Raw genomic sequence first — 14306 nt, forward strand, 5'->3', positions numbered from 1 at the left:
AGCATTGAGACCAAGCAAGCATGCTCTCATGCTCTGGGGGCAACTGTTCCAGACCCGATCTCCAGGCCCTTCCTCGAAACGGTCATCAAACCCGGCATGTGATGAGATGCCCAAACAACGCGCTCGTCGCCTGACCATGAAATGGCCAGGAACTCCCTGAATCCCCGACCGCGATCGGAAAAACCAAACAACGATCTCCTTGCCAAACCACAACGGCGAGGAAAAGGTTCCTCTAGCGATGAGACTGAGCACCCTCACTCTCTCGCTCCGGGAGCAACTGTTATGGATTTGGCCCACGACTTCCACACCTGGAACAGTCTCCAAACCCGTTTACCCGGATCCAAACTGCTTCACCCTTCTAGAAGGCCCGGAACCAGCCCACTAGAGCTTCTAACCAACAATCAAATTCAAATATCTCCCTTATCTTAACCAGATAAGATAAGATAAGATAATTACCATCACCTATATAAAGGGGAGCCTAGGCCCCCTCAGGTATGTCATTCACTCTACACACCTTATACCTCTCAGATCCATTCTGACTTGAGCGTCGGAGTGTCTTTATAGGTACCACCCCCATTGCTCCAGTCAAATAATCCGGCATCCGCCTCGACTCGCAAGTTCCCGATCTATCTCTCCACCCGTATCGGAGACATCCAGTACAATATACATCTTGGATTATTAAGTTTAAAACATCAAAAGCTTTAGTTATTAACACACTACTATTTTGATAACAAATTCCATATATAACTAATGCTCACGTATCTAATCCAGTACTTTTCTTACAAATTTGGAAGGCATTGTTGCTAGCAAAGTGTTCAAGGAACAAAGTGTTGAAGCAACTTGGTCTTGCTGAGTGCAGCTGCAGCAGCTCTATAAACAGGGGTCTCACCAAGGTGGTTCCTTATTATATCTTCAATTTTGCTCTCTGATTTAAGTTTGGAGATAAATTGTTTATTATACCTTTGTTTTTGCTCTCTGATTTAATCTATTAAGAATTAAGATGAGCTTTTGGATCAGCAGTGATTCAATTGCTTCTCTCCAACTGTTTGAAGTCCTGAGTTGAAGTGATGCATTCAAAACTGATTTATATATCCCTGTACTAGAACTAAATGGTGGTGTCTAATTTCTTTCATAAAATTAGAATTTTTTTTACCATGTATGGCAAGGAATATCATGTGATTTTTCTAATGGTGCACCTGTTATCACTAAGTTGTAAGTCCTTTTATTCTTCTTGAAAATATGTTGCTAAGTTCATCAAACTGAGAGCAAGAATTACATGCACTGAACTGTGACTTTTTAATGATTTGATAACCGTATGAGATGTATATTATTGTTAGTTTTGCAAGGATCTTTCCTTAAGTAATCTGAAAGGACCACTTCCATCCAGTGTCATAGAGTTGACTAACTTGCAAATAATGTATTGCTTCCTTATAATAAGCCTTTGTTAAGTTGCTAGCATATGTTTGTATTTTGGGACTCATTCCATTGGTGTATGTGCAGGAACCTTAGCCACAACAACTTCAATGGCTATATCCCCTCATTTCCAAGTTCCTCAATGCTCACTTCACTGTAATGACTCTTTCCTCAATGAATTTTAAAACCCAATTTTATAGTTTTGTTTGCTCTTACCGCTTATTAGATATCGATACTTCAATAGACACCTACTTTCAAATGTTGAAAAATAACACACCAAAGACCATCAAGGGGCCAAAAGCCCAAGCCCAAGCCCAAGGATGAACAACACACCAAGATTATCAAAGAAGCCAAGGTAAGTCCCCCTATTCAGTGTTTGTTTAATGTGCTTCTTGTGCATGTTGTTGTGTGCTGCTGAAAGGAAATTAATGTTGTAAGAGAAATTATACCTTTTCTAAGTAATGGGCATTTGACGATCTTGATGTGTATTTCATAATAACTGTAATGTGTCTATGTTCTTCTGTGCTGAAAGAAAAGAAGAAACGACTCAGTGTTTTTTTTTGTATGTTGGTAGATTGATGGAAGTGTTACAAATACACTGGTCATTGCAAATTGTGAGCTTTATTAAGCCTAGGTTGCAACTGCAGAGCACATTTCACAAGTTTATTAATCTTATGTGAATGTGATATCTAGCTTATTATCTTTGAATGGTTTTACTTTGGCGTTTGAAATTCAATTAAGCATTTGGGAATGCCTTTTGGTACTAGTTTAATGAAGAGGTATGCTCTCAATTCGTCAAGAAGTACAAGACCATTATACATCCATGAGAGGTACATATTCACCTTTCATATCGATAGAAATTCAAAAGTGGATCCTTTATTTTCTACAAGAAGTTACAAGCTTATGCAATTTTGTCCGGCTTTTCTTTTTGCCTTGATTTTCTTTAGTTATGGTCATTGTTATATTTTGACTTGAACTTGATTATGTTGATAATGATGAGATAGTGGGGGTTGATCTGATCTATGATGCATTTTATAGATGAATAGAATTACGGAATTGTCGCAGAACTTTGAGATAGTGGCTACTCATACAGACAACCCTGACGTGAGAACTTTACCTTTTGCTTTTGTGCATATTCTTCAGAGCTGGTTTTATTTCTTGGTTCATGGTATGTTTTTAATTGGCCGAATTTCAGATCCTCATTTGGGATGTTGAAAGTCAACCTAATCGTCATGCTATCCTTGGAGTTATGAATTCTCACCCATATTTGGAAAATTTTAATGGTTATCCATTAATATTCTAGATTATCCCATCTTTAAGTGCTAAGTGTAATTTGTTACATTAGTTAATGAAGGAGATCCATGTAACATTGGGATGGTCATCTTTTTTTATGGTATTTTTTTATTGAGACAGAATGAGATATTGGCCAATGATGTTGAAAAATAACACCCAATTTTATAGGTATGATGTAATAAATATTATGTTTATTTATGTGATTTTTGACTTTCTTTTTTTCAATTCGCAGTGTGTTTGATAGAGTACATTTAGAAAACAAACTTAAAAATATTCATTTTGCAATGAAAAATCTAAAAAAATTATGTTTTACCTTATTGATGGATTTACAGATGAAAAATCCATATGTATTAAAAGTTGTGAATGCTTTTCCAGGCACCAATTACCAACAGAAAATTTGACGCTAGTTACATACGAAAAATTTGCTAGAAAATCTGACGTTTTAAGCGAAATGGAGGGGATGATTACCGAGAAAAAAAATTGTCGATAAATTACCAACGGAAAATCTGACATTTTTAGTGAAATGGAGGGGACGATTACAGAGAAAAAATTTGTCGGTAACGGAAAAAATCTGTTGGTAAATTACCGACGAAAAATTCTGTCGGTAAATAATTTCTGACGAGACTTCTATAGAGGGACAAAATTCGTCAATAACCAAAAATCTGTCTGTAATAAATTAAAGACCAAATCTATCTATAAATCGTTTGTAATAAGTAATTTTTTAGTTGTAGCAGAAGCGTACCTTAATTCGTGAGCATGATTGAAAGAGTTTGGTTCTTTGTTCTTCCTCAACCAAAGCCTTCTGTATCCCTAATAGGACTAAATCACAACTCCTTTGATGAGAAAATAAGTACGAAGGCAGCGTTGATGTGTTGGGGACCAAAATTCTGAAATCACTATTTATATTTGAGTGTGACACCCATTAAACCCTAAAATCTAAATAAAATAGTATCTATAATTTTATTCTCATTTAATTTCAAATCAAAAGTAATAATGACTTATTTTATTAGTATTTATAACAATAAATGAGATCACTTATATAAGTCTTATAATATAAAATTGCTAATATGATTATGATCAATTATATGTATTGCCCGTAAATAGATTAGGAAATTATAATTTTCTAACAGAAATTCTAGCTAAGTGGTGAATCAACGCTTAGAATATAAACTATTAAAATTAACCATGTTAGGTATATACTAAAATTAACTATTAAAATTAGTCATTGATATAAAATATATGTTAGAATATAAATATACATTAAAAATAAATTAAACAATATATATATATATAGTAATAACTGATTTTAGTAGTTATTTTTAATTTTTAATGTACAAATATAAATATGGACTACAAATTCTAAATAAATATAGGGTTTATAAAGAAAAACTTTTGCTTTTTTTTTAATAAGTAACACCATCTCAAAATATATGACTGCTCACTTGTTCAATATGTATTTCGATGAGTTTAATTTTAATATATTTATGTATAATACATTTTTATATAATAATACAATGTATTTATTATGATATGCTACTTTCATATTATTTTTATTATTTATCTTATTTGTAATATAAATAAAATATGTGTATTATAATAAGATGTGTTATGGATAATTTCTTTTATTAGGTAAATGGAATTGTGACGGTAAAAAAATTGATGCTACATAAGTAGATCATTCACTTAAACAACACACCAATTTCTTTTTTTTATTCTCTTATTCTTCTTATAAATTCAATGATTAGTAGTAAATATATCTTTGCTATAGTATTTATCTAAATACAAGTATAAGAGATAATAAGGACGGTTTCGTTTAAATGCGTATCCTACATTTTTACGTACTATGTACGTTTATCGTGTGGAGTTTTTGGCTAAAATTAAAAAAAAAAAACTCTCATTGATAAATATGTAAGAATTTAGTTTGAAAGAAACTGAGAACGTTGGATACAAATTTTTAATAGTATATAAAAATTGATGATTTCGATATAATAATTTTTAGGGTAAAAAATTTTAATAAACCAAGGAGTCACTAATATTACACAATAATCCCAAATCAAAAAACGTTATGTATATGTCTTTAAACATAAATCTATGCAAATTCAATTTAGCTTCTCTAGTACTATATCGAATTAGTTTGATTCGAATTTATAGGAATAAAGACAAATCGAAATGGGTAGCTTCGATTTAGGATAAATAGCAGTATTAAACCAGTTTGCATCAGAATTTACGTGATTAAGTCAAACGAAAAAATGAGACATGGATCAACCAAAAGCATGTCTCTATATAATTCGAATCAAAGGAATTCGAACTAAAAAGCTTAGTAATTCGAATCAACCCTGTTTGAATTAGTGAGGGAGTTTGCAGTGTGAATAATTCAAATCAACCTGTTCAAATTAGCGAGGGAGTTTACAGTGTGAATAGTTCGAATCACACTTATTCGAATCATGTAAGGTGAAGTTCGAATCAAAACGATTCGAATTATTGATGGGGAGTTCGAATCTATCTGATTCGAATTATGTGTATGTAATTTGAATTAAACCAATTCGAATAATAATAATAATAATAATAATAATAATAATAATAATAATAATAATAATAATAATAATAATAATAATAATAAGGTTTAAACATACTTTATTATATTAGGTTAGATAAAAATTAAACTATTTAAATAAATAATTCAGTTTTAAAAGTCAAGTATTAGAATAACTTTTTGGGAAGTATTTATCATGTTATAAATTCATAATTATGTAAGTATGCGAAGGATTTATTTTTTAAATTACGTTTTTAAATTAAATGGCTTTCAATGTTATTAGATTGTCTTATTTTTAAATCGGTCAATTCATTTTATATTTATATATTGTAATTATTTATTTTGTAACAAGTACAACTAAAATTTTAATAACAATTATTAAATTAAACATTGTTACGATGAAATATTTGTTAGGATCGCGGGAAATAGTGCTAGCTACTGGGGAGCGGTTCCAAATTTGAAAAACTTCTGGACAGAAGATAATGTCATGCATCGGTGTCTCCGGCGCCGATTGACAGCGGGGACAAAGGCTGCTAACATGTGGTAATTTCTCGTTCAATTTTGCTTTAACTGCAATGCCTTCATGAACTAATCTCCAAGCAAATAATTTGACCTTTGGTGTTACTCTCATTTTCCATAAGGTCTTCCACATTTCTGAGTCTGCATATCGGGGATGGAGTGAATTCACTGGAGGGTGAAAGAATTGGTATGTTATACTATACCCAGATTTTACCGAGTACTCCCCTGAGTTGTTATTGCACCATATAATCGAGTCTTCCTCTTCTGTAATAGGAATTTGTTGAATTTGCTGAGCTGTGTCTAGTGGGAAGGCTTCCATAAGGAGTTGTTGATTCCATTCTCCCTCGGGTGTGATTAGCTGTCTAACCCAAGTAAGCGATTCATCTCTGCATTCATTAACTGCAATGCGAAATGGTGGTTGGTCCCCAAACCATGGGTCTTCTCTATTCTGACAGATCCCTGAATTGAAACTTTGCACTTAACTCCTTTCTCCAGAATTTTCCTTCCTTCCAAAAGACTCTGCCAAGTCCAGGATGGTCGATTTTCTGGTTTGGCTTCTAGATAAGAACTGTATCTGAAGTACTTATTCCTGAAGATTTTGTAGAAAAAAGAATGTGGTTTAGTCATCAGCCTCCATCCTTGTTTAGCTAACATAGCTAGATTGAATGCCTTTAGGTCCTTAAACTCCATAGCCCCGAAATTCTTTTCTCTGGTCATAGTGTCCCAACTGATCCATTGCATCTTCTTGTCATTCTGTTTCTGTCCCCACCAAAATTGCATCATCATTCGGTGCAGTTCATCCAAGAGGGTATCTGGGAGTTTGAAACAGCCCAGAGTATAATTGGTATAGCTGAACTCACTGCTTTGATCAACACCTCCCTTCCACTAGCAGATAGAAATGATTTCTTCCAATGCGAGAGCTTCTTCGCCACCTTTTCTTTTATAAAAGTAAATGTTTCTTTTTTGGATCTGTGTACTATGGAGGATAGCCCCAAATATTTATCCTGCGTCCCAATATTTGGGACTTCCAAAGATGCCGCTAGTTCAGTTCTGATGGGTAAAGGGGTGTTTTTGCTGAAAAACACAGCAGACTTGGAGAAATTAATTTGTTGTCCACTTAGTCTACCATATAGTTGGAGAATTCGTGATAGATTAGAGCAGTTGTATTGGGTAGCTTTACAAAATAAGAGTGAATCGCCGGCAAATAGGAGATGATGAATAGTCGAACATCTACTGTTCAATCCCAGTCCTTGAAAGAGGTTATTCTGTTCTCCTTTGTGGAGCAGATATGATAGACCCTCTGCGCAGAAAAGAAATAGATATGGTGAGAGGGGGTCTCCTTGTCTGAGACCCCTACTTGATTTGAAAAAAACAGTTGGTGTACCATCTACAATAACAGAATATGATATAGTAGAGACACAAGCCTTCATCCATTCAATCCACTTTGAGCAAAAATCCAACTTCTTCGTAATAAACCACACAAAACTCCATTCCACCCTATCATATGCCTTACTCATATCAACCTTTATCGCCATGTCGTTTCCCCCATGGGTTTTATTCTTTAGAAAATGCATGCATTCATGAGCCACAAGAATGTTGTCGCTAATGAGTCTTCCCCGAATAAAAGCACTTTGATTGTCGCTTATTAACATACTCATAAAAGGTTGAAGTCGATGAACTAGAACTTTCGAGATAATTTTGTAGAAGACTGTGCTGAGACTGATTGGTCGAATTTGATTCATAGAAGTAGCTTGAGTCACTTTAGGTATCAAACAAATTTGGGTGTAGTTAAATCCCTTTAGAATATTGCTGCCACTAAAAAAACTTCTCACAGCCTTTCATACATCCCCTCTAATCCTGCCCTAATAGAACTGATAAAATTTTGCGGTGAATCCGTCGTCTCCTGGGGCGGCTTCTACATTAATGGAAAATGTAGCCCTTTTAATTTCATCATCTGAGACTGGTTTAGTTAGACTCCTATTCATTTCAAAAGAAACTTTGAGTCTAAGTTTGGTGAAAAATTGAGAGGGATCTTCTGGATTATTGCTTTCAAATAGATCAACAAAAAACCTCTGTGCCCTGTAGCCAATTGCCTCGGGTGTGGTACACCAATTTCCCTCTTTATCCTCTAATTTTCATATCTTGTTTCTTCTATTTCTGGACTGATTTTTTGCATGAAAAAACTTGGTATTTTGATCTCCCCATTTTAGCCAGCTCACTCTTGATTTTTCTTTCCAGTAGCGTTCCTCACTAATGTGGGCGGCAGCTAGTTCATCTTCTAATAATAGAATCTGTTCTTTGTCTGCTGCTGTTGGGTCTGTCTTGGCCACTGATAATAGTGCTTTCAGCTCGTCTATCTTCTTTTTAGAGTTACTTGTTCCAGCTGATTGCCATTTAACCAGTTCATGTCTACACTTCTTTAATTTCTGAAACAGTTGATACATTGATGAACCTGGAAAAGAAGTCAGCCATGCCTCAGATACAATTTTATCAACCTCTGCCATTCCACACCATCTCTCTTGAAATCTGAAGCGCCTCTTGCCCTTATGTGTTGTCTGATTAGTGCACATCAGGAGCGGTCTGTGGTCTGATCCTGTGTCTTCTAAGTGAGTAACATTGGCCAAGGATACTCCTCTCTTAGTTTAGGAGATAGGAGTCCTCGGTCTAGTCTTTCTCGAATAGCACTATCTTGACAACTTCGATTCCACCAGGTAAACTTATCACCATTAAAACTCATATCTATCAATTGTCCTCTGTTGATAAAGTCTTGAAAAGATTGGATTGATTGAGCTGATTTCTTCCTTCCTCCCTGTTTTTCTTGATTAGACAAAATTGCATTGAAATCACCAATTATTAAGTGCCATTCTCCCCTATTCTCCATAAGATTTAGCAGCACCTCATATTGGTTATTGTGAATGTGATCAGAGCTGTGTAAATGTACTGTAAAGACTTCCCAAATCAGCTGTCTTTCTTGATCCTCTATGGAAAAAAGGATGAAAAACTCCTCAGCTTTTACCACTTCCACCTTTACACCCTCTTTCCATGCAAGCGCTAGTCCACTAGCCGTTCCATTAGGATTCACAGTGAAGATTTCCTGATAACCACAATTTCTCAACTGCCTTTCAACATAAGAGGGTTGTTGTTTAGTTTCACACAAAAACAACACCTTTGGAGAATGGAAATTCTTAATCCCTTTGATGTTGTGAATTGTCAGGGGTTTCTCCAAACTCCGACAATTCCACATGAGCATCTTCATGGCCCTTGGAGTGCCGCTTTTGGGATGGCACCCTGTAACCCTTCAGAAACCTCAATTGCATAACCAGTTCCTTCATGGTCTGTCTCATTTTCTCTTTGCTCAGAGCTCATTTTTATTCCAATGATTGGTTCAATAGAATCCCTCACCTCTGTCCTTCTTGCTAACTGTTTGATTTTCTGTTTCTTCTTGCACCTTTCTAAACTTTTGTCATTGGTTCCCAGTTGAAAGCCTCCTATTCCTCCTATATTCAACTGATATGAAATTATTCACTTTTATTTTACTAATTATATACTGGCCAAAATAAAGTTACTGTCCTAGACTTTATAAAAAAAACCGTCGAATTCTTCATGTTTTTTAAAAAATAGTCCGTATAATTTGTTTCTGATCATTTTTTATGTCACGCGAATAATTTTTTAAACCTAGACATAATAACTCCTCAAATTCATCACTTATGAATGCTTTTAATACCTCACTCTCATATGAGTTATTGATCCACCCAAGTATATGGTCTTGAATTTATTTTGAGAATGGTCGAATTCTTAGCTGGTATCCACTCCCTTAATCTAATGATCTAGATTTATTTTCATATCTTTTATTTTTTATACTATTTAAAAAAGTTAACTTCCTTTTATTAATTGGTTTTAGAAATAGTTTAATCCAAACATGTTTGTTGTGAGAATAATATTAATTATACAAAAAATATTATATACACAAAAAAATTAATTATTATTTAATTATAAATATATATTATTTAATTTATTTTTAATATATATTTTATATTTCAATATATAATTAATTATTTATATACACATAACATAATTGAATGGTATATAACTATATATAGATAATAGATAATTATGATAGATCCAAATAGGTAAAATATTTAAGTGACCAGCTATCTTTTCTTTTGTTGGTAAAAGAATCATAGCAATTTGATTGAACTGTTTTTATCTCAGCGAGATCAAAATCAAATAAATTTTTAATTATAATTTTAAAATTCAAATTTTGAATTAATTAAATATCATCCTACTTAGTAGAACATTACTGGCATCTCTCATCTTTCGGGATTGTTCCAATAAATATATGTAACTGACTGAGTATACATCTTATCTCTAGTATACACTCCTTCAACGCAGTTCAAATCAGAAGGAGTGAACGCACATTATGGCAGCGGAGACCATGAAGAACGTCAACGCAGACCCAGAGATGGCGAAATCAGACGAGGAACTGAAACAAGATGAAGAAGAAGTATCTCCAATTGAGGAAGTGAGACTCACTGTATCCAACATGGACGACCCAACCCAGCCAGTTTGGACCTTCCGTATGTGGTTCCTGGGGCTTATCTCTTGCTGCCTCCTCTCCTTCCTGAACCAGTTCTTCGCCTACAGGGCGGAGCCTCTCGTCATTACGCAGATCACGGTGCAGGTGGCCACACTGCCGATAGGGCGATTCATGGCCAGAGTCCTCCCCACCACGAAGTTCGGGATAGGGTCAAAGAAATTCTCGTTGAATCCGGGACCTTTCAACATGAAGGAGCACGTGCTGATTACCATATTTGCGAACGCCGGCACCGCCTTCGGGTCGGGGTCGCCGTATGCGGTGGGGATCGTGAACATCATCAAGGCGTTCTACGGAAGGTCGATCTCGTTCTTGGTTGCATGGCTGCTGATCATCACTACTCAGGTGTTAGGATACGGGTGGGCAGGGTTGCTGAGGAAGTATGTGGTGGAGCCAGCTCATATGTGGTGGCCCGGCAACCTTGTCCAAGTCTCTCTTTTCCGGTACCTATCTCTTTCATTCACGATTTCTCTTAGCTAGCATTAATGGATTATACTTTCTTTCCAATCCACTCTGAAAACCCTAAACTTCTCTACTGTTCACTGGTAGTGGTACCTGTTAGCTGTTAGGGCCAGGGGTAGCTATTCGTAATTTTCATTAACACTGAAATTTGAATTTATTCAAATAATATAGCAATTTTTATTATCTCATAACTTTGACTGGTTTTTAATGAAAAAAAATTCGTTTCAACTCATAATATTATAAAATATAAATTAATTAATTAAATTAATTGAAATAAAAATATCTGTTTCTATATTATAGAAAATAAATTCATCAAATATAATTATCTTTGATATTTATCACCAAAATGAATATGATTGAGTGATCAGTTAGATTTTTTTCACTAACTAACTTTATCTAATATTAACAAAAGAGGAATGTTAGGGACGGCAATTTTTGTGATTTGTAACTATTAAATAGCTATTAAGATGATTTTAATTGTGTGAGATTGGTGTAAAATTTCATTCAATAGCTCACTTTTCTTTGCTGATTACATGCTAGTCAAAATTTAACAAAGTTGCTGGCCCCTAGACTTTTCCTTAACAAAAATCATTTTTTTTACTTTCACTCACTCACTCACTTAAATCTTATTATTTAACTTAGTTAGATTTTGCTCATAAAAAATTTATGTGTATAGTATTTCTATATTATAAATTCTCTTTTATAGATAATAATAATAGTCACATATATATATAAACATATGCTATATTTGTTTCTTTCCTTCTTTAGTCACCAAAAAAAAAATATGCTATATTTGTTTGAAGAAAAAAAGATATTTTAGGCTGATATATTTGGATAATCATCTACTAATTCATAAAAGTACAGATTTTTTATATGAATTAGTGTGTACATCAAAAAGTACTCAAATTATTAGTATATCATTTCTTCTATTTTTTTTTCTTTGGGGAACAAGTAATTGAATTTATTTTATAGATAAATTTAATTTTTATACACTTAACATCATAAAAAGAATTTAATCATATATTATATTAAAATAATAAAAACTCAATTGATAATTGAGAATGGTTTGATTAAATTTTAAACATACTCTTAAGGAAAAGTATAGTTAAACAATGAAAATATTAAACAATATAAACAATAGATATATCGGATGTTCATTTTACTAGTGTACGGATGGTTATTTTAATATTAAAATTTAGAGAGTTAAATTAGAGGTGTAGTGTGTTTTGATTTGATTGGTGATTGTTAATATTGTTCAATAAAATCATTGTCCTCCTAGCATTCCCCTACTCTTAATTATGAATTTGTGTATAATGTGCTTACAGTGTATCAGATACTAACACATGATTAAACTAACACAGAGCTCTGCATGAGAAAGAAGATGGAGGCAGAACTTCAAGGGCAAAGTTCTTCTTCATTGCTCTACTCTGCAGCTTCTTATGGGCCGTGGTCCCTGGATACTTGTTCCAGACCCTCACAAGCATTTCATGGCTCTGCTGGGTGTTCTCCAAGTCAGTCACCGCTCAACAGATTGGCTCAGGCATGAACGGTTTGGGCTTGGGAGCCCTCACTCTGGATTGGTCCGCCGTTGCTTCCTTCTTGTTCAGCCCTCTCGTCTCACCATTCTTCGCCATTGTCAACGTCTTTGTGGGCTATGCATTAATCGTCTATGCCGTCATCCCTATTACTTATTGGGGCTTCAACGTCTATGGTGCAAATAAGTTCCCCATTTTCTCCTCCTCCTTGTTCACAGCACAGGGCCAAGAATACGATATACGCTCCATTGTAAATAACAAATTTGAATTGGATGTTGCAAAGTATCTCAAGACGGGTCCAATTCATCTTAGCGTCTTCTTTTCTCTTACTTACGGTTTTGGATTTGCCACTATTGCCGCCACCCTTACCCATGTTGTTTGCTTCTACGGAAAGGAGATTATGGAGCGGTATCGTGCTTCGAGCAACGGCAAAGAAGATATCCACACGAAACTGATGAAGAAATACAAAGACATACCATCTTGGTGGTTTTATGTGATGCTGTTTGTAACGCTTGTGGCTTCTCTCTTACTATGCATCTTAGGGAAAGAACAGGTTCAGATGCCATGGTGGGGACTTGTGTTTGCCTGTGCCTTAGCCTTTGCTTTTACTCTCCCAATCAGCATCATTACTGCCACCACAAACCAGACACCCGGGTTGAATATCATTACTGAGTATATCTTTGGACTCATTTACCCCGGAAGACCAATAGCAAATGTGTGCTTCAAAACATACGGTTATATAAGCATGTCTCAAGCAGTCTCCTTCCTTAGTGATTTCAAGCTTGGCCACTACATGAAAATCCCTCCGAGATCAATGTTCTTAGTTCAGGTATGTATGTCATTATTTCTTTTCTTTTTTGTTGTATTTTAATGCGCTTAATTCATTGACTTGTGAAAACTCTGTACAGTTCATTGGAACAGTTCTTGCTGGAACCATCAACATTGGTGTGGCATGGTGGTTGCTAACTTCTGTTGAGAACATATGTCACAAGGATCTACTTCCCAAAGACAGTCCCTGGACATGTCCCAGTGACAAGGTTTTCTTTGATGCATCAGTTATTTGGGGTCTAGTTGGACCTAAGAAGATATTCGGTTCCAAAGCAGAATACTTTGCAATGAATTGGTTCTTCCTTGGAGGTGCAATTGGCCCCATCATAGTTTGGTTATTGCACAAGGCATTCCCCAAGCAGTCATGGATTCCCTTGATCAACCTCCCAGTTCTCCTTGGGGCAACGGGGATGATGCCGCCGGCCACGCCAGTGAACTACAATGCATGGGTTTTGGTTGGAACGGTGTTCAACTTCTTTGTGTTCCGTTACAGGAAGAAGTGGTGGCAGAGGTACAACTATGTTCTATCAGCAGCGCTTGATGCCGGGGTTGCCTTTATGACTGTGCTGCTTTACTTTGCTCTCAACATGGAGAATAGGAAATTGGATTGGTGGGGAAATGGTGGGGAGCACTGTGACTTGGCAACATGTCCCACTGCTAAGGGCATAGTCGTTGATGGTTGCCCTGTCTTTTAATTTTCACCCTCTCTGTTAGTTTCCATTTCAAATTCAAGTTTCCATTAGGACCTGGTTTTTAGTTTGCATTTAAGTTTTGTATAGTTTCTATTGTGTTTCTCTCTGTCTTTCTAATGAAATTAAATTATGGATTGTTTAACTCTGATCTTGTTATATTGTGCGGCTCTAATATTATTGCGGACACAACTAAAAATGTATATATTAAATAAAGGAATCCATGTAAAAATTACATGGATGGTATTCAAGTAACTTTCACTCTACGTTCCACACCCCTGTTTGTTTTACACGCGCTTCTTATAATTTATATAACGAATCCTTATTTTGCGTTATCAACGTTTTTTAATGTAAACTTTTTCATACAACTTAAACCCCTTTCTTCTTCTCCTTCTCCATCTTCTTCAACCTAATTAAATTCGTTGTTCTCCTCTTTCACG

General features: G+C 35.0%; 1 protein-coding gene across 1 annotated transcript; it reads left to right on the forward strand.

Annotated features, from left to right (window-relative positions):
* Window positions 1-10144: 10144 nt before the first annotated feature.
* LOC107613684 (oligopeptide transporter 4-like) lies at window positions 10145-13960 on the forward strand. The gene is made up of 3 exons (XM_016315789.3): window positions 10145-10795; window positions 12176-13178; window positions 13258-13960. The coding sequence occupies exons 1-3, from the start codon at window positions 10179-10181 to the stop codon at window positions 13870-13872; spliced, it is 2235 nt and encodes a 744-aa protein (XP_016171275.3). The 5' UTR covers window positions 10145-10178; the 3' UTR covers window positions 13873-13960.
* The last annotated feature ends 346 nt before the right edge of the window (window positions 13961-14306 follow it).

Source organism: Arachis ipaensis, chromosome B8 (assembly GCF_059453495.1).
Source record: "Arachis ipaensis isolate K30076 ecotype BB chromosome B8, ASM5945349v1, whole genome shotgun sequence".
Classification (NCBI taxonomy): Eukaryota; Viridiplantae; Streptophyta; class Magnoliopsida; order Fabales; family Fabaceae; genus Arachis; species Arachis ipaensis.